Below are 21,462 nucleotides of genomic sequence, written 5' to 3'. Positions count from 1 at the left end.
ACACACTCCGCCTAATGAGACATATGAACAATACTAGAGAGAGACCAGGGAGTTCTTGCAGGAATATATGTTAGAAGTAGCTGAAAAAGGTGGGGTTTTTTTTGTTTTTTTACCAAACAAGATTGTTATGAAACTGGAAACTGGCTGGACATATGCTGGCGGCAATAGCAAATTTACAGCGTGGGTTGCCTTTTGTCCCCTCTATAAAGTCCTCAGCTGTTGAGGTCCTAATCCAGGCTGAAAAGATTCTGGATGCTTTCAAAAACTTTTATAGTACTTTATACCTATCTAAGTTACAAAAATAATCGCAAGTAAATATAAGATTACGCTCCCCAGCAGGAGCTACTGCCTCTCTAGCAAAGAATCAAGCGTTGGCTTTGGATGGATTTCTTTGTGAATTGTAGAAGGAATGTGGTGAATTTTTGAATGTTTTTCAAGGAGCTCTAGAGGAGGATAATATCCCTCAATCTATGAAGGAAGCCGAAATTCTAGTACTCTTCAAACCGGTGAAGGACCCTTGACTCCCCGACTCAAGCTGTCCGATCTCTCTGATCCTGAAGAAATTATGATTTAAGGCTGTACAGCTCCGATGTTGGAAGACGTCTGTCAGCGTTCTCTTACTGTATATTGCCAGCCTCTCTGCTGTTGGAGCCTATCCAATGTGTCACCTCATGCAGTACTGGCTTTAGCCAGCATATAGCGCCATTGTATAACGGCAGGAAAAGAAATTGGATTGGAAAGGGTTAAAAAGAGTAGCAAGGATCTTGGCCACCTGGTTACCCAGTGTTCTCTCCATGCTTATTCATCCTGATCAAACTGGCTTCATCCCTGCTAAATCTACGGTGATTAATCTGTGTCGGTTGTATATAACTCTGCAAATAGCGGCACACAACGGGGGATATGTTCCATGGGTGTGGCCAAAACCTTCAACAGCATTGAATGGGGATTCTTGTGGGCAGCGCTGCCTAAAATGGGATTTTGGGGAGTGCTTTTGTCGCCTATGTTAAACTGTTGCATGGGGCTTCTAGAGCTAGGGTGGCGGGGGCATTTGAGTTTGGTGGGGCACATGACAGTTTTCCCCTGTCTCCCCCTGCTCTTCGCAATTGCCATTGAACCACTAGCAGCGTGCATATGGGTGGATCCGGCGGTGAAAAGCTAACTCTTTATGCCGCTGAAATGTTGCTTTTACTGGTAGATACAGATTTATCTTTGCGTAATGTTATTACTGCCATTGAACATTTCAGTCCGTACTCTGGCTTGTCCTTAAATTGGGATAACTGAACTGATGACAGTAGATGGGCATTCAAACAACTATGTCCTTATTGAGTTATGAAGCACTGAATATTGACCCATTATTGCAAAAATTTGAACAGGAATAGGAAATCTGTAGTAAACTACAAGAGTGTATTATTGGTTGTATAAAACGTATACAAATGGTATGTATGTATCTTAGTATATGTGTTGGACCTTCCACTTTATGATTCATATGATTTATATGACCTGGAAATGGGTACGGGACACACCTCCCACATGTAAAGCCTATATTGATAAGGTCAATTAGTTGATTACTATGGAAAAGCATGTTTACACTGACGAGGATGTAAAAAAAATGTGGTCCCTTTTGGATGGATGGCTCTGGGCTAGCCTTGTCTTCCCTATGTTTGGACGGTTTCTTTCCTATTGGATTCTCCAGAGGCATCCTACTCTCGGTGTAATATAACAAGGTTGGATATTTAATTGCTGAACCTGTGAAGAGAAACGGATAAACTTATTGGCGGTATATCAATAGCATTTGATACATTGGAATGGTTGATTAGATGTCGGGGGGCATCTGACATACTCTGCATTCTATGTCTGATTGTTTGATCAGGGTGAGAGGAAGTTTGGGTGGTTTTAGTGTTTTTGTGTATAATAACTATAAAACATTTAATAAAAACAGCATGATTAAAAAGACGGGTCACGCTCATGTTAGAGTAGGTGAATAAATCTAAGCAATAAAAAGTTATATTAATAGATTATTTTATATTGTTAAAGGACTACTCTGATGGTTTTTTTTCATTCACTATGTATATGTCTGCTAGCGTTACCCTAGTTAGTTATTGGTTTCTGTCTGAAACTCCCAGCCTCAGATGGTCATGTAATCTCAATTCTGACCAACTCAGATTTACTTGGGTTATGTGTTCAGTTTCTAGTCAGTTTCTCAGTCTGTGTGATGCTATTATGTGGATCCTACTACAGAAACTGCCTCCAGGGGAGGTGACACAGACACTCCTGTCACAGTTCCTGATGATGATCACAAAGCCTCCGTCACACAGGTATAATAGAGGAGATCACAGCTCATCCTCCTGCCTGTGTACTTTTGGTCTGTAGCTTATTTAGCTGAATATAGAATCCAGAAGGAAATGGCAGTGTTACAGGAATGGTACAGATTGTAGCCGATCATGTAATGCTGTTCTGATGCATCATGGAAATAATGTGAAAGTAGCATCAATATGGTGCCTGATGAGCATACCACAGGGGACTGTATTGCATAGAAGTGACTGAAATACACAGAGAAGACCTCCAGAGTGTGACGGGCAATCAGGTGAGTGGGGCAGGAATTGAAAAAATGTGTTTCTGCTGAAGTGGCTCTTTAATATATGTATACTGTTATAGTAAAAGGTATACCACGCTATCAGTCCCTAACCTGAGAAAATACTTTCTGGCAGCTTAGCTGTCGCAGATTCACCCCTCATATTTGCTGGTACAGGCAGACCTCTGTCGGCAAACATTGAGGCCTCTTTTCTGACTCTGATTGAACTTGGGGCAGTTTTCCGGGATAAAATATAAAATCAGCAAACATTCATCATCTATCACCAGTAACCTACCACCTTTTTCTAATTTGCAGGAAAAATAGGTTTAAGTACTCCATGATGTCAACCCCCCCCCCCCCCCCCCCCCCCCCCGGTTATCTGTTATCCCTAACTAAGTGTTCATACCGAGCTCCCACGAAGACAGCTTCCCATGGTCGCGAGCCGGATGCATCACCTTACTTTATCACTTTATGCCACACGGTAAACTCCTCACACCACAACAATTGATAGATAAATACTCAATCTCAGATTGACTTTAGTTTGAGGTGAGGCTAATATACAGCTTCCTCCACTCCCATTAACACTACCTTCACCCCTACAACATTCGAGAGAACCTGTGTATGGGCCCCACTGCAAACAGGCATGATATCCCTATTGTAGGCCAATATGAACCAGCCCCCATGGCGAGCCAAACTTCCATTCATGCAGCATTGGGAAGCAGATCTTGGCATCTCGCTCTCCTTACTGCGATGGCAGCATTGCTATAAATTCATCTCAAAAGGTAGCCATCAAGTAGCACTTAAAGGGGTTGTCTCGCGGCAGCAAGTGGGGTTATACACTTCTGTATGGCCATATTAATGCACTTTGTAATATACATCGTGCATTAATTATGAGCCATACAGAAGTTATTCACTTACCTGCTCTGTTGCTAGCGTCCCCGTCGCCATGGATCCGCCTAAATTCGCTGTCTTCTGGCGTTTTTAGACGCGCTTGTGCAGTCCGGTCTTCTGCCTTGTGAATGGGGCCGCTCGTGCCGGAGAGCTGGTCCCGCGTCGTCATCGTAGCTCTGCCCCGCCACGTGTGCCGATTCCAGCCAATCAGGAGGCTGGAATCGGCAATGGACCGCACACAGCCCACGGTGCACCATGGGAGAAGACCCGCGGTGCATCGTGGGTGAAGATCCCGGCGGCCATCTTGGAGAAGGAAGAAAGAAGTCGTCGCAGAGCGGGGATTCGGGTAAGTAATATATATATATATTTTTTTTTACCCATCCTTTGGGTTTGTCTCGCGCCGAACGAGAAAAAAAAAACCGTTTCGGCGCGAGACAACCCCTTTAAAGAAACTGTGCTTAAAATTTTACATAGGTCATGCCTAGTCCCCTCAACATTAAATAAATATTCTCCAAATACTTCTCCGAACTGTTTCAGGGGTTCTGATACTTTGGGAGCGACATCCCATACATGGTGGATGTGTCTGGTGGCAAGGTCTTTATGGAGGGAGGTGACCAACCTTATATCTAGAGTCTTTGGCAAAATGTTCCCCCTCTCCCTGTCGACCTGCCTCTTAGCAGGCAAGCCCCTCTGCTTCAGTAACCAACAACATAAGCTCTCGCAGCATTTTTGCGTGACCGATTAGATTTACATAGCTTCCCAATGGCTTTTACCCACTCTTTAACTTCTAGTATAAGAAGGAAAATGTTGTCACACTTTGTTTGTCGTCTCTGCACTCGTTCCGTGTAAACAGGTTTTGTCACATGCCAGCCACACCGCCCAGTCACATGCCAGCCACACCACCCAGTCATATGCCAGTCACACCGCCCAGTCACATGCCAGCCACACCGCCCAGTGGCAATTCATTCAAGAAAATCCAAATAGTCAGGAACAAAAGGCTTGTGAAGGAATCTTCTGATTTATTACAACGTGCTCATGTTACAGGGTAAATACAAGGAGAACGCCTTTCAGTCCTGTGCAGGACCTCGATCACCTGTACAGGACTGAAATGCATTCTCCTTGTTTTTACCCTGTAACATGAGCACGTTGTAATAAATCAGAAGATTCCTTCACAAGCCTTTTGTTCCCCACTATCTGGACACTCTTTCACTTAATTCAGTTACCACAAGCATATCAAGAATGATGTTGTACGAACAACTCAGACCAGGAACGATCTTTATACCCCACCCCCAATTTAAGAAAAGGAAAACTAGGAGGGACATCGAATGAGGCATGGTGGGAGGAGATAGGGGGAGGAAGAGAGAAATGGAAATTGTTATATTTATTAAAGAAGGAGGAGGGGGACCAATGAGAGCGGAGGGAAGAAGGGGAAAAAATGATAGGATTTGTAAAGTATGCTGTGACAATGTGTGGACTCTAAATGTGTTGTTTATCCCCCTGTGTGGGGAATTCATTAAAGCTTTCAGTATGTTAAAAGGCAAAAATTCACTGAAATATTTTTGAAACAAAAAAAAAAGGTATGTCACAACTTTTACATATATGTTACACAGTTATATATGGGTTTATTTTCTTTTCAGATCACAAGAATCCTCCAAGTAGTTATCAAGGTAGTTGCAGTGTGGAGGGAACATGCCGAGCAGAGCTGACCATTTCCGGGGAAGATGAGGTTGACCAGAACTGCAGTATTACCCAAGACATACCGGCTGTGTCGGCTTTCTTTAGTCTAGCTGCTCTGGCTGAGGTCGCAGCAATGGAAAATGTTCACAGGTGAGATTTGTCTATTATTTCTCAGCTATTCCAGTCTGCGGTCCCCATAACTCCTATATAGTTCCAAATGTGCTTACAAAAATAGTAATGATGCAGAAGTAAGAGACAGAGAGCAGTGCAGTCCAAGTTCTGTCCAGCCTCCGTGTCTCCTCGTCCTTTCTCTGCCTTAAATTCAGTGCCAATTCTGCCTTGTGTTGAAGCCCTGATTAATCTGTGCTAGATTGGTTGCTAGGGATATGCTTCCTGACAATCCCATGTAAAAAAAAAACTTATTGGGCAATGTGTCCTTAACCCCGTGAGGACCTGAATATTTTTCTCACTTTAGTTTTTTTTTTTTCTCACTTCAAAAAGTTATATTTTCTTATATTTTCATTAACCTATTCCTAGAAGAGAGATGAGTTGTATTTTTCAGTGTACCATTTAATGTACCATACGATCTTTCTTTAAAAAAAAAAATTTTTAAATTTCTGTGGGGTAGAATAGAAAAGGCCCCAGGCTACTATGGCAACTGTACGGCTCCTCGCAGTCTCATCGCAGGTAATTCTTCGGGAAATAGGGAGAGCCCCCACCCTCTGTCAAGCTTTTTACAGCCAGCGGTGTCTGCAGCATCCAAAGGGTTAACGGCTGGGTTTACAGTGGATTCAGATCTCATCTGCTGTAGCCAGGTGTCAACTATCTTTCGAAGCCACCACATAGGTCACACGCGTCTACCATACATGTACAGCAAATGTTGCCAAGTTGTTGTTAAAGCAACTGTCCGGTACTGGACAAGTGAAGATGGACACACAGCCTCTCTGACTACGTGATGCACATGGTAGGTATCATTAGGAGACTACGCCTGCTTTAATTAACCATTGCTGCCCACGTGTCTTGTTCTGGTCAGTGAGAGCACTGTCGATGCACAGTTGTAAAATTTTTGTAAGTGATCCTTAAAGCGAACCTTCGGGCATGGAGAAACAAAGATGGCCGAACCACTTCTCTGACTACCTGATGTACATTGTGCATTGGTATGCTGATGTAGGCAGCAATGTCTTGGAGTAATGATGCATACTAGTGTGCATCAGGTATTCAGAGAACTAGTTTGGCCATCTTTGTCTCTCCAGGCCCAGAGGGTCACTTTAAAGAAGCACTCCCAGAGAGATATATAATTTTTTTTTTTTTTTAAATCCATCCCAGTATCACTGACATTTGCTGGGAAGAATCCATTTCTGTGGTAAGTCCCCTCCAGGATCTGTATTCTGCACTTTTCTTCCAGCCTTCAGGTCACATGACCAGAACTTTAACAACTCTGTTTGTTTCCTTCCGTTAATAGGGCAGATTTGTGATACTGCCTAAAAAAACAGACTTTCTCACCAATAGTAAACAATCACAAAGTAACTTTTTAATTTTTATAAAGCAGAATATGACGTGAAAGCTGCGCTGTGATTTGTTGTTAAGGTGAATGAAGAAAAGTACAGAAGATACAGTCTGGAGGGGAGGAGTCACAGAACCAAATTCTTCACAGCAGAGGTCAATGGATTTCTCTGCCCCTCCAAATTCTTTTACAACCAAATTCTCCCACAAATCGGCTGTTGAACTCCTATCTGACAGCAATGGAAGGAATTTATGCTCGGTCGGTATGGCAGCAGTCATACCATGCTGGGGTATTATACAGAACTTTTGCCTATATATATCTGTGATACAGCAGCAGGGACTGTGTCCATGGGAAATATTCTAATCATGCTTTTTTTTTTTTCTCCAGAAGTCCTAGATCTACCCATGCAAGAGATGGACAGAAGAAAGACATGTCCCCGGCAGCTGTGCTTATATCTTGCGCTGACCAATGAAGCTACACTTTATGACAAAACTTTACTCCATATTTAAATGTAAGCCTTGGGCCTTACTTAGGAAGGCTAAATTTATCCATGAAATGGGGCAGACAAGAGTTTCACTTGAAGCCAGAAGCTGAAAGCTTGGATTTTGTCTTTAAAGCTCAGATTGTTTTCGGCCTACTAATGGATGAAGACGGTGTTGGGGTAACTGTTGCTTTGTGCTGAGGCTAACCATGAAAAGAAGCGTGAAGCCGAAGAAGCCGTCGGTGCTGTATCTCCGTAGAGAAGCTCCGTGATGCAGAGTGTGATGCTAGTTTCATATAATAGTTACTAAAAATGTAAAAAAAAAACAAAAACACAAGAAATACTGATGCACTGCACTAGATAATAGACATGCTTGGTCTTTTTTGTAAATGAAGATTTACGTTCCAAAAATGGTTTATATAATAGTTTATGCTTACATTTATATTAAGACTGAGTTTTAAAGATGTTCCGGGAAGATCTAAACCGTAGGCTCAGGTGTACCATTGTTAGGGTTGTTGTGTGTCTTGTCTGCGACCCTTGCCTTCTGTACTGCTCTAGTTTTCTCTAGACTTTAGACCCTGCTCCAAATCTTCAACCCATGCCATGTGCCATAAACACTGGCCATCTAAATGCCACAACGACATGTCATTGTTTAATGTACTGACAACAGCCACTGATATGCATACATGTTCCATAACAAGCCTTAATAGATAGTAATTAGCTCTGTCAACACGCTAGAAACTTTTTTTTTTTTTAAATTTAAAGACTAAATATGAAGTGGTCCTATGTAAAATGGCATTTCTCTATCCAGCATAAACATACATGTAAGTATAGTTTAATACTTCAGATATAGTAAATGGGCAGATGTTCCAAAATGGATCTCATGAAGGATTGGAATTGAAGAAGTGTTACAGATAATGTTTGCATGTACGTTTGTGATCATTGCCAAATCCCATTTCACATAGGTGTGCGTTTCACTTTGAATCTTCTATTTAGAAGCATAATGAAACTGAGATGCTGTTTTTTACCCCTTCGTAATAGTTGGCTATTTTGCGCACTGTTCATATTTGAGGGTATTAAAAGAGTATTTTCATCTCGGCATTTCCTGGCTGAGATGAGAAACCTGTGGCTGGTTTCCTGACTACCTCACCAAGTCTACAGGTGGCAGCCTTACGCTGTTTCTGTAACTCCCGTTCACTTCCGTGGGAATTCTGCAAACAGCTGCCGCCTTGGCTGCCTCCATAACACCCGGTGAGGTGATCAGGAAATAGCCGTGACTTTCTCACCTCAGCCATGAAATGCTGGAATGGGAATAGCCCTTTAAGGATTGTGGCACATTATGGAGCTGCCATGCAATTTTGGGCAATGACGCTATTGATACTCTACTTTAGAGTGGTGACCAGAGCGCCCAGATCAGGGATTCCTATTAGCCAGGTCATTCCAGGGAAGTAAAACATTAACTATGCACTAGCACTGAGTGTGCATCTCATCACGGTTAACGAGGGGAGCAGTATTTGTCTGTACTTTTGTGTTCTCCATACCTTCTATACATCTTTTATAAAAGGCTTTACTTGTAAGAAAAAAAAAATCAATAAGTTTAGTTTTGGTTACACACTTAAAAAAAATGTCTTTCTTGACCTTGGTATAAGGATGCCACGTGTTGCTGTAAGGAATATGTTTGGTTAACCTTAACAATGTGTTTCCGATAATTTGGTAAAAATGGCAATGTCTTGCTGACTGCTTCAGTAAAAGGTATGTATATAGCTGCCTAAAGCGTGCCTGAGGTTCCTAGATATGTAGGGGGGGTAAGCCTGCAGAAATCTATTTTAGGGATTTCTACAGCCAGAGCTGACCATAACAAATATTCTGCATAAAACGGAGTGTGGCCTGGCATAGTGGCTGTATGCCTCAGCAGCCCCCTGGCTACAGACTTCTTCATCTTCACGTGGGCTCTTTGATCTGGCACTTATGGCAGGCTGAAGATGATGGTATTCTGCTCCTCTCTGTCTCTCATGTGCATAATACAGGGGGAGAGGTATTTATGCAAGGTTCTAATATACTAGTTTATGTATCAAGAGCCCAATAAGATTTATCCTTTACAACTGCAAGGATTAAATCTTCAAAGTGATATTACTACTATTTTATAGCAGACATGTGAATGTCTTCCATTGAAAGAAGGCTTTTTTGGTGTGATAGCGTTCTTCAGCCTGTTTTCGAAATTGGGTTGACTTATATACTTTATCATGTACTTGACGGCAACAACAAAAATCCTGAACATAAGAATTTACAATAGTGTCTTCTGGCGCAGAGTGTTAAGGCCGCAGAAATGCAGTCCTAAACTCTCGCTTATGACCTGAAGGTTGCAGGTTCAATCCTCGTTTGGGTCAGGTAGCGTCTCAAAGTTGACTCAGCCTTCCATCCTTCTGAGGTCGGTAAAATAAGAACCCAGCCTGCTGGAGGTAAAGATGAAAAACTCAACCCAGGAGTCAGACATGACTCGGTGCTTGCACCAGGGGACTTTACCTTACCTTCTATATATATATATATATATATAGATAAAGTTGTTACCACATTAGACCATTTTTGTTTTACCACTGCCTACATATTATGAGTAAAAGCCTTTTACAGCTCCGCTTCCTTATTTCAGCAGCGAGTTGTTCTTTTTCCCTTGGGTACTGTTACAGCAATAAACATGTTTGCCTTTTTTCTAATAATAATGAAATACTTAGCTTTAAGAAGTCCCATTGTATACCGGACCTCTGATCATGTTACTATAGTCCATAAAGTGGCTCTCCAATCTATGCTCTAGAAGGTTAGGTTTAGCAGAATGAAGTTCAGTAGTACCTCGAAACTACATATTTCATCATTTAAGATACGTTGGCTGAGTGTTTGTAGTTGTAAAATTTTTGTAAGTGAACCTCCGGGAATAGAGAAACAAAGATGGCTGAACCACTTCTCTGACTACCTGATGTACATTGTGCATTGGTATGCTGATGTGGGCAGCACTAGCCAATCAAAGCAGTGTGTAATGTCTTGGAGTAATGATGCGTACTACTGTGCATCAGGTAGTCAGAGAAGCTGGTGTGGCCATCTTTGTTTCTCCAGGTCCAGAGGGTCACTTTAAGATAGTCAGATGGGGACATCAATCTCTTCAGCAGACGTTTCAGATCCATTAATACAACCAGGCTGCCTTTTATTTTTAACAGCGTTGATAAACTTGACACGGTTACTCATCAGAGATGCCTATGTTTAGCATAAGGGAGGCGTTGCTGGTTGTGCCTATACAGCCAGCGTGATGCAATAGTCCCGACATCAAGGTTCTTTGCTGTAAATTATTAACTTGCACAGAAGGAAAGCTTTTTTGCAGTGTTCCCCAGCCAACGGCTCACAAGCCACATATAGCTCTCAGGCTTCCAGCTTTGGGTCCATAGCCGTTTGCTGCTGCAAATGTCATGCCGTTACTGTAAATGTGGCACCGTAGTTAGCTATGAATCATATGTTTGAAACTTGCCTTCGAGTTGAGGATCATATGACAGCCACTTGATACTTGACTGGGTACTAACAACTTAGCATTGCCCGGAAGCATTTTTCACACAAAGTATTCTGTTTGTTTGATGAAATCTTAATTAGTAACCAGTTTAAAATTTGCATTTATTATTAGAATACGGTCATTTCAATATATTTATTTAACAATATGCATGCACAACTCCAGCAAACTAGAACTTGACTCTTCCATGGCTTTTCTTATGTTGTCAATTTAAGGTTTGCTGAAACTGTAAATGTAACACTTTAAAGTAAAAGTTAGTGTTTTCTACATCTGTACTGTTCTTAAACCGTAAAAATATATTCTCAGCTATGAGTGTGGACTCTTCTCCCACTCTTAATTTAAGTGGTGGCAAGAAAAAGCAGCTTGAGAGAGTGGTGGTCCGGTCATCCGGGCAGTTGTATGCTGAAACGAGAGGCTTCTGGCATCATGTGGCCACCTAGACAGCAACACCAACCCTGCTCTCCTGACATCAGTTTTAAGGTTCTCGTGGCAAACTCGTAATTAAAGATAGACTTTTATGCTGCTCAGTACAACTTCGTATATTACAATGTGGCACATGAGTTAAAAAAGCTTGGCGACCCCCAGCTTAAAACAAACACAGCATTGGCACTGCTAGATCAGTGTGTTAGCTTATGAAATATGGCACTTCAGGAATTATATAATAGGCTAAAATTCTGGATTGTATTAGTTTATTATTGGTCCTACATATTCACAATGACTATAAAATAATCCTTCCCGCGATCCCCTTAGATATATCTATTTTTGTCAGATTACCCCTAGTTCTATTTCAATACTGCTTCTAGATATTTCTGTATGACTATGGTACCTTTTTTATTTTAAAAGGAGAGAAAATATCTTATTTTATATGTGAATTACTGAGTTACTAAAACCTAAGTGGCTTTCCCTTAGAGTAGTGTAGTGACTGTTTTCTGAAACTTTTGTAGATATTGCTTAATTTTTAAGCTTCTAGGCACTAAGAGTAGCAGAAATCCTGCAAAGCTTTAGATAGTTTTTGAGATATTTGGCCATTGTTGGCCCTGAGTAAGTGATTTTTAGTAGCTCTATTTGCTAATGCACTGAATCCTCTAGACAAGGCATTGGTATAATCAGGTAACAGATACTAGCACAACTTCTTAACATTTCACTCCAACATTTCCTGATTTGTATGTTTGTATATACAGTACATAGAGCATATCCAAGTCTCCAATACATTATTCCAGAGCTGGCAAAACTGCAAGATTTCCTCCCAGGACTGAAAACTTCTGATATCTTGATGCAGAAAAGCACCGTCTTGTGGGTTTTCATCCTGCGTATGGAGGACTCCATGGTTACTCCTGCTCTGTAGACATTGTAACAAACAGGGCTTTATAGAATTACCATAATATTGCCATAGTCTTCACATGATCATCTTCACAGCAGTGTCATCCAGACCTGTAGGTAAAATCCCTCATGGGAAATGTTTGCACCTTATAAACTTTTTGAATACCAAAATAGAAAACCTATTTGCTCTGTTGCAATATTTTTGCTTTAGTTTACTAAACCACTTATAACATCAAGTTGTCTGCATATGTGTGTTGCATCCACAATTATTTGATCCTTTAAATCAACTGTACTGTAGTAAACCTGTGATTAAGTTAAAAAATGGGTGTCTGAGTGCATCAAATATTTTATAAATTATACAGTGTTCCAGTAAATGTTTTTTTGCTCTTTTTTTATGTTTGCTTTTAACTTTTGTCATTTGTGCTGTGGTTTGTGCCATAAAACACAGTGTTCCAGAAATCCCCAGGCGAGTATATATAGATTTTGTTTTTTCTTTTCTTTTTGTTATCCATTTCTTTTCTTTTTTTTTCTTTTTTACAAAAATTAGATATCGATTCCATTAATGAGACCAAAAGCATTGAGCATCTTGTGTTTGACGATGTACCCATCCTAATGCTATGCTCCAAAATTGAACTTATATTTATTAAATAACAATGACCTAATGTTTTATACGGCTGTGATGATCTTATTTTGTTCCCAGTCAAGCTCTGTGTAGATTTCTTAAACTATTTGAGATGGTAATAAAATGTTTCCATAACTGTATAACAGACCTTTAGATTGTTGTGTTGTTTTCTTTATGTCCTGTTCAAATGCATTGTTTCAAATGCTTATTTCATGCACAGAAGAGACATGATATTGGGTTATTTTTATTAATATTGGTGTGATTTTTGAATTATCTGACACTTTGCTCATCGTTATGGACAGAAAATGCTTAGGAGAGTCTGTATACACTATGCACCTCAATGTGTTCACAAGTACATTGGTTTCTACCAATCTCGACCCATTATAAATGTAAGGTTAAGCACACGGGCAGGAGGAATGGATGTCACCAAAACACACTAAATGAGGTACTGCTAGGGAAAAATGATATGGAAAAAGACCTGGGAGTACTAGTGGATTGTAGACTCATTTGGAGCAAACAATGCCAGTCAGCTGCTGCAAAAGCAAATAGTTTGCGGTGCATTAAAAAAGGCATAGGGGCGAGGGACGAGAACATTATCCTCCCACTATATAAGGCACTTGTCAGGGCCCACATGGAATACTGTGTACAGTTCTGGACACCGTTGCTCAGGAAAGATGTTGCAGTGCCTGAGGGGGTTCAAAGAAGGGCAACTAAATTAATAAACAGAATGATAGGACTAGAATACCCAGAGAGGCTATCAAAATTGGGATTATTCACCCTGGAAAAAAGACAGCAAAGGGGCGATCAAATAACTATGTATAAATACATGAGGGGACAATACAAAGGATCTTTCCTGTGATCTGTTTATACCCAGGACTGCGACGGTAACAAGAGGGCATCCGCTACGTCTAGAGGAACAAAGGTTTCATCACCAAAACAGAAGAGGGCTTTTTACTTGTAAGAGCAGTGAGGCCTTACTCATAGCATGGCATCACAGTAGAAATCAAGATCTTAACGACCAGCCCATAGCCTTTTTACGTCCTCCCGAAGTGGGCTTTATTCTCTGAGGACGTAAAAGCATGTGCCCGCAGGTAGCCGACAGCATGGAGCTGTCATTCCGGGCTGCACGCCCCCCCCCCCCCCCCACCGCCCGGCGCTATCCAGTGGATAGCGCCGACCGCAAAAAAGTAAATAAAAGGGCAAAAAAAGTTACATATTCAGCTGCCCTGGTGGATCGGATCCATCAGGGCAGCTGAAATTACTCACCGAGGTCCACCGCACTGCTCCCCGCTTTTCCCGATGCTCCGGGCCCCATAGCTGTCCTTCTGCGCATGCGCGCCAGGGGGCATTACGTCAGCCGGATGCGCAGAAGGCCCGGCGGCGCGGGAGATTTAAAATCTCCTGGCTCCCGGCTCCTATAGGTAGCCGGGAGACAGGAGATGTCGGCCGGGACCAATGGATAACGGCGATCGCGAAAAAGTAAAGAAAACTGTAAAAAAAAGAAAAGCTTCACCTCCCCTCATGGATCGGATCCATGAGGGGAGGTGAAAATACTCACCCCACTTCCTCCATGTCCTCCGGCCGGTCTCCGGCCCCCCCTGGCTTCTGCGCATGCGCCGAAGACCGGCGAGCCCGGCAAATTCAAAATCTCCCTGCACCCAGCTGTCACAGATAGCCGAGTGCAGGGAGATATGACTGGGGACCGCTGTATGCGGTTTCCAGTCATATCACCGTTATCCATCGGATAACGGTGATCATATAAAGGTAAAAAGTAAAAAAAAAAAGTTAAAAGTTTAAAAAGTTAAAGTTTCATCTCTCTTACGGATCGTATCTGTAAGGGGGGATGAAATTATGTACCCAAGGTCCTGGATTTGTTCCCTGATGGGATGGTCATCCGCGGACCTTACCCCAGCTTCGGCGCATGCGCCCGTCAGCATGATGGTGGACGCATGCGCAAAAGTGAAATATTGCCCAAGAAATTTAAAATCTCCCTGCTCCTGGCTACCAAAGGAAGCCAAGAGCCTGGAGATGTCACGGGGAGCCGCGGTATGCGGTTACTGGTCACGTGATCGCCGTTATCAAATGCATAATGGCGATCACGGTAAATTTCTTTAAAAAGTTGCAGTTTCATCTCCCCTCACCGATGCGATGCTATATTTTACCGCGGATATCCGCGACCTAGAGCCCATTGTACTCTATGACCGCGGATATGCAAACACATTGTCTACGGGCTGCGGGTACCCAGGTCATCTCTAAGCGACGGCGCGGGAAATAAAAACAAACTGTGTACTGCGCATGACCGCCTGTGTGAATAGACAGTTATGTGCAGTACATGACGTGGCTGGACGCAGGGTCACAGCCGGGCTCACAGCTATAATCCGCTGCGGGCCTCCGCAAGCGGATTCTGCATACGGCCGTGTGAGTCCGGCGTTATTCAGACCGCTACCTGTGATACGTATTTTACAAGAAGCCCCGGGAGCGCTTGCCTTCCTGCAGTTCCAGGAGCAGCTTGTTGAGCGTCTTTGTGAGACTGCTGCAGCTCCGCAAGCTTACGAAGACTCACGGAGCGCTAACTCACGAAATACCCCCCAAAAAGCATGAGAGGAGGGGGGATACCCGATTTTCTTGCCCCATGTGCCCAACCCAACCAGACTCCGTAATTACCCGTCTTCGGACATAAAACACAGTTTATATTATTACCTTTATCTAATATTTAGGGAATGCCAAAAAATGGGGATGGCGGAGGGGGGGTGGGATTATTTTTAGGAAGTCAATTTTTTTTCCGTATAAGTGGGCAATGGGGCCTGGAATTTATTCAGTTCTGCCCTGAAATCCAGCGGGCATTCCCTCCCTTATGGGCCTAGCCATGTGTCCTGTAAGTAGATTAGGGCCACAATGGGTATGTTTCTGAACACGGGACAAACGGGGGTAACCATTTTGGGGTGAATGTCTTCATTCCTATGTACACTGTACAAAAAAACCTGTTTTTAAATTGACAAAATTGCCAAAAAAATGAAAATCGTAATTTTTCCCTTCTGCTTTGCTTAGATTCATTCAAATACTGTGGGGTCAAAATACGCAGTACACCCCTAGATGAATTCGTTAAGGGGTCTAGTTTTCAAAATGGGGTCATTTGTGGGGGTTCTCTATCGTTTTGGCCGCTCAATGGCTCTACAAGTGGGCAATGGGGCCTGGAATTTATTTAGTTTTACCCTGAAATCCAACGGGTGCTCCTTCCATTATAGGCCTAGCCATGTTTCCTTTAAGTAGATTAGGGCCACAATGGGTATGTTTCTGAACACAGGACAAACGGGGGTATCCATTTTGGGGTGAACGTCTTCATTCCTATGTACACTGGACAAAAAAAACTGTTTTTAAAATGACACAATTACCAAAAAAATGAAAATCATAATTTTTTTCCTTCGGCTTGGCTTAGATTAATTCAAAAGCTGTGAAATCAAAAAAGTCATCGTACCCCTAGATAAATTCGTTAGGGGTCTACTTTTCAAAATGGGGTCACTTGTGGGGGTTCTCCATCGTTTTGGTCACTCAATGGCTCTACAAGTGTGCAACAGGGCCTAATTCTTCTAGCAAAATTTCTGTTCCGAAAGCCACCGGTTGCTCCTTTCATTTTGGGCCCCATTGTGCATCTAGACATACGATTAGGGCCACAATGGGTATGTTTCTGAGCACAGGACAAACAGGGGTATCCATTTTGGGGTACAAGTCTTCATTCATATATGTGCTGTACAAAAAAATCTGCTTTTAAAATGACAGAATTACCAAAAAAATGAAAATAGTAATTTTTTTCCTTCGGCTTGGCTTAGATTCATTCAAAACCTCAAATCAAAAAAGTCATCGTACCCCTACATAAATTCGTTAAGGGGTCTACTTTTCAAAATGGGGTCACTTGTGGGCGTTCTCCATCGTTTTGGTCACTCAATGGCTCTACAAGTGTGCAATAGGGCCTAAATTTCCTTCAAGCAAAATTTCTGTTCCGAAAGCCACCAGTTGCTCCTTTCATTTTGGGCCCCATTGTGCATACAGACGTAATACTAGGGCCACAATGGGTATGTTTCTGAGCACAGGACAAACAGGGGTACCCATTCTGGGATGCAAATCCTCATTTTCAGGTGTACTATAGAAAAAATTCCTGTCTTTAAAATGACATGTTTGCAAAAATATGAAATTTTAGTTTTTCTCTTCTAAATTGCATTGACTCCTAAAAAAAACCTGTGGGGTTAAAATACTCATGACACCCCTCAGTGAATACGTTAAGGGGTGTAGTTTTTAAAACGGGGTCACTTGTGGGGGTATCTATCATTTTGACATCTATGAGCCTTTCCAATCTTGGCTTGGTGTAGGAAAACAAAGTGTTCCTCAAAATGCTGAAAAGTAATGTTAAATTTGTACGTCTCCTAAATGGTTAAAAAAAAACGAAAGTTTTTCCAATGTGCGCCCAAAATAAAGTAAACGGATGGAAATATATATCTTTGCAAAAATTTCTATATTATGTTTGCACATATTTGAGATATTGCAGTTGGAAATGTGAAAAAATGACAATTTTTTTCAACATTTTCCCAATTTTGGCGCTTTTAATAAATAAACACAAATTCTATCGGTCTTTTTTTTCCGCCTAAATGAAGTACAACATGTGGCGAAAAAACAATGTCAGAATCGCTTGGATATGCAAAACCTTTCTGGTGTTTTTCCATGCTAAATTGACACGTGTCAGATTTGCAAAATTTGGCCTGGTCATTAAGGTGCAAACAGGCTTGGTCACTAAGGGGTTAAATAGTATAGAAGGATATGACATGTTACAATTGTCCAACCCTCCCCCAGGACTACCAATCATGAGTGCTGACATTAGCCTCAAGACTAAACCACTGAATGAGTATCATCTGGTGATACCACAAAGGGGACGGAGCACATCCCCCTAGTGTACAGCACATACTAATAAAGACATTTGCATCAATCATAGAACATGACCATAATAATGTGTCCAGCAATACAGACAATGTACATTTTTGGGTATTTGTCAAAAAAATGATTATGGTCATGTGTCCAGCAATGTGAACAACCAAAGTAATGAAAAGAAAAATTATTTTTTTCCCTTTCTTTCTCTCCTTTCCTTCTCCTTTTCCCTTTTTCTTCCTTCCCTTTTTTCCTTCCTTTTGCACTTTTAATAGATCTATAACAAATCCGACCTGTAATTGAGACCCTTGGGATGTCGTGTACCTAATTTGAGCATCCAAAAGGCTTCCCTGGCACACAATTTTCCAGACCAATCACCTTCTCTCTCCGAACATGTTACCTTTTCTGCACCAATAACCTCGAACGATGAAATGCTAGCATTATGAACTTCTACAAAGTTGTGCGCAGCTCCTATCAGTGACTAACAGCTATCTCTGCATATACCCTCATTCACAGCTGTCAGTCACTGATAGGACCGCCCTACAGGACTGTTCAGCATAGAATGTACAGAGGTTTAAGTAATTAAAATACAAGTTACACTGAATCCCCATAAACTATGTATGAACAGCATGTTTAAGCTGACAGATGACCTTTAAAATATTTTTGCTGCTTTAGGGTGGATTTAGACGACCCTATATCGGCTCGGTTTTCACGCCACGGGGGGAGGATGGAAGAGCCAAGAACAGGAACTGAGCTCCCGCCCCCTCTCCGCCCCACCCCTCCCATTGCAAATAGTAGCGGGGAAGGGGCGGGAGCTCAGTTCCTGCTCCTGGCTCTTCCATCCTCCCCCCCCCACCCCCCTGCAGTGAAAACCGAGCCGATATACGGTCGTCTGAATCCACCCTTAGGCTAGCGCAACAGCTCTATTTTAGCTGTGTGACATTAACATCACACTAACACTGCTGAATTGCAACTACTACCACGTTTCCCCGAAAATAAGACCGTGTCTTATATTACTTTTTCCCCTAAAGGAGGCACGGTGTCTTATTTTCAGAGGGGTCTCTCGCGCTGGGCTTTAGCGCTGTGGCAGGCTTGAGTGTCCTCTGCGCTGACCTATCACTCGCTTTCTGGTGATGAGGATTTGAATACCCCGCCTCCAGCAAGCGAGTGTTGTGATTGGCTGAGCTAGCGGCGCTAGATGAACCAATCACAGCCATTCAGTGATGTCATTCACTGAATAGCTGTGAATGATCAAGCACTGGCTCTGATTGACTGCTGCTTAATCCAATCACAGCACTTGCTTGCTGGACACGGGTTATTTAAAGCCCCGTCACCAGAAAGAGAGTGATATGTCAGTGCAGAGGGCCTGCGTAAGGGACTCAGACACTGCGGCCTAGGTAAGTATTGATGTTTTGGGTTTTTTTTCATGTAGTTTAGCTACGGCTTATTTTCAGACAGGGGTATATTTCAAGCCTTCCTGAAAATTGGGGTAAAGCTTATTTTCGGGGAAACACGATAATCGTGAATGTGGTCACATTGTAGCATCCAAGGTAAGAGAATCAAAAGTCCAAAATCTGCTGAATTTCAAAGCGACCACCTTTTGTTGAGATGTAGTAGAATGACATTGCTATTTTAATATTGTTTAGCCCTAATCTACTGCAAACACCAGCTAATTCAGGATATGAGCAAAGTTTAACCGCTTAATGACATGGCGTATTTTGGGTTTAAGGACGCAACGATTTTTGGCGGATTTTCTTCTCCATTTATCAAAAGTCATAATTTTTTTATTTTTCCATCGATGCGACCGTATAAGGGTTTGTTTTTCGCGTGTCGAACTGTCGTTTTTATCGGCGTCATTTTTGGGTACATTGACTATATTGTAAAACTTTTATTTTTTAATGATAGCAGGGAGAAAAAACGCATCAATTCTGCCATAGATTTTTTTTACAGCGTTAATCATGCAGCATAAATAAGACAATCCATTATTTCTGCGGGTCAGTACGGTTACAACGATACCAAAATTTTTACATTTTTTTAGGTTTTTCCAATTTTCTGCAATAAAAACCCTTCTTTTGGAAATCTTTTTTTTTTTTTCTAAATTGCTCCATTCAAAGTTCTGTAACTTTTTTATTTTTTGATGTACGGAGTTCTATGAGGACTTATTTTTTGCGAGACGAGCTGTAGTTTTTATTGGTACCGTTTTGGGGTACATACCGCTTTTTTGATCACTTTTATTGCGTTTATAGGGAGGCAAAATGCTAAAAATTAGCATTTTGCCTCAGTTTTTAGCGTTTTTTTAAATGATTTTTTCCGTGCACAGTCAAAAGCATGTGCAACTTATTGTATGTGTTGTTACGGATGCGACAATACCAAATATGTAGGGTTTCAATTTTTTTTTACCTTTTTATGCTAATATGAGAAAAAGGATAAAAGGGTTTTTTTTACTTTTTTTACTGTTTTTTTAATTCATTTTTTTAATCTTTTTTTTTTTTTTACAACATTTGTGTCCCTCTGGGGCACTTACAGCACTGCCCTGATGATCGCTGTGATAAGGCATGGCAGGGCTACTGCCCTGCCATGCCTTATCACTAGAGATGAGCGAGCACCAAAATGCTCGGGTGCTCGTTACTCGAGTCGAACTTCCCGCGATGCTCGAGGGTTCGTTTCAAGTAACGAACCCTATTGAAGTCAATGGGCGACTCGAGCATTTTTGTATATCGCCGATGCTCGCTAAGGTTTTCATTTGTGAAAATCTGGGAAATTCAAGAAAGTGATGGGAACGACACAGCAACAGATAGGGCAGGCGAGGGGCTACATGTTGGGCTGCATCTCAAGTTCCCAGGTCCCACTATTAAGCCACAGTAGCGGCAAGAGTGGGCCCCCCCCCCAACAATTTTTACTTCTGAAAAACCCTTATTAGCAAGGCATACCTTAGCTAAGCACCACACTACCTCCAACAAAGCACAATCACTGCCTGCATGACACTCCGCTGCCACTTCTCCTGGGTTACATGCTGCCCAACCCCCCCGCACGACCCAGTGTCCACAGCACACACCAAAGTGTCCCTGCGCAGCCTTCAGCTGCCCTAATGCCACACGCTGGCCTCATAGCCACACCACCCTCATGTCCATTTATAAGTGCGTCTGCCATGAGGAGAAACCGGAGGCACACACTGCAGAGGGTTGGCAGGGCCAGGCAGCGACCCTCTTTAAAAGGGGCGGGGCGATAGCCCACAATGCTGTACAGAAGCAATGAGAACTCCAATCATGTGCCACCTCCGTCAGGAGCTGCAAACGTGGGCATAGCAATGGGGAATCCATGTGCCACACAGTATTCATTCTGTCAAGGTGTCGCATAGCTCAATCCACACTGCAAGGGGAAAGCCGTCAGCGCTCTGCCCCCTACCCAAGTCAGTCAGTGCCTTTGTGCCAGACAGGTCAAACACCGCAATGGGAACTAAGTTTGCACCAACAGCATAGGTGGGTCCTAGGAAACCCAAGACACGAACCAAAAATTGATTTGAGTGGCCAAAGGCAGGTACAACTCCGTGTGGACCGACAGCATGGGTGGGTCCCAGGAAGCCACCGGCGTTACATAAATAAGTCCTATTGCATTGCCCAGCACAGCTGAGGTAACGTCAGATTAAATGCAGGTGGGCTTCGGCCCACACTGCATGCCCCAGTCTGACTGGGGTTTTTAATACATAGACACAGGCAGGTACAAATCCCTAATGTGAAGTCCGTGTGGACCCAAAGCATGGGTGGCTCCTTGGAATCCACCAGTGGTACATAAACAAATCCCATTGCAGTGCCCAGCACAGCTGAGGTAACGTCAGATTAAATGCAGGTGGGCTTCGGCCCACACTGCATACCCCAGTCTCACCGGGGTTTTTAATATATAGACACTGGCAGGTACAAATCCGTAATGTGAAGTC

At 42.5% G+C, this 21,462-nt stretch overlaps 1 protein-coding gene across 1 annotated transcript in view; it reads left to right on the top strand.

Annotated features, from left to right (window-relative positions):
* The window catches only part of BBX (BBX high mobility group box domain containing), a 71,340-nt gene extending 58,579 nt beyond the window's left edge, over positions 1–12,761 (top strand). Inside the window, exons 13-14 of the mRNA XM_066578737.1 lie at positions 5,101–5,290; positions 7,032–12,761. Of these exons, the coding sequence (XP_066434834.1) occupies positions 5,101–5,290; positions 7,032–7,116 (275 nt within the window). The 3' untranslated portion in view covers positions 7,117–12,761. The remainder of the gene's footprint in view (positions 1–5,100; positions 5,291–7,031) is intronic.
* The last annotated feature ends 8,701 nt before the right edge of the window (positions 12,762–21,462 follow it).

This window comes from Eleutherodactylus coqui, chromosome 1, assembly GCF_035609145.1.
Source record: "Eleutherodactylus coqui strain aEleCoq1 chromosome 1, aEleCoq1.hap1, whole genome shotgun sequence".
Lineage (NCBI taxonomy): Eukaryota > Metazoa > Chordata > Amphibia > Anura > Eleutherodactylidae > Eleutherodactylus > Eleutherodactylus coqui.
Note: the sequence above shows the minus strand (reverse complement) of the source record. Positions and strands in the feature narration are given on the sequence as shown.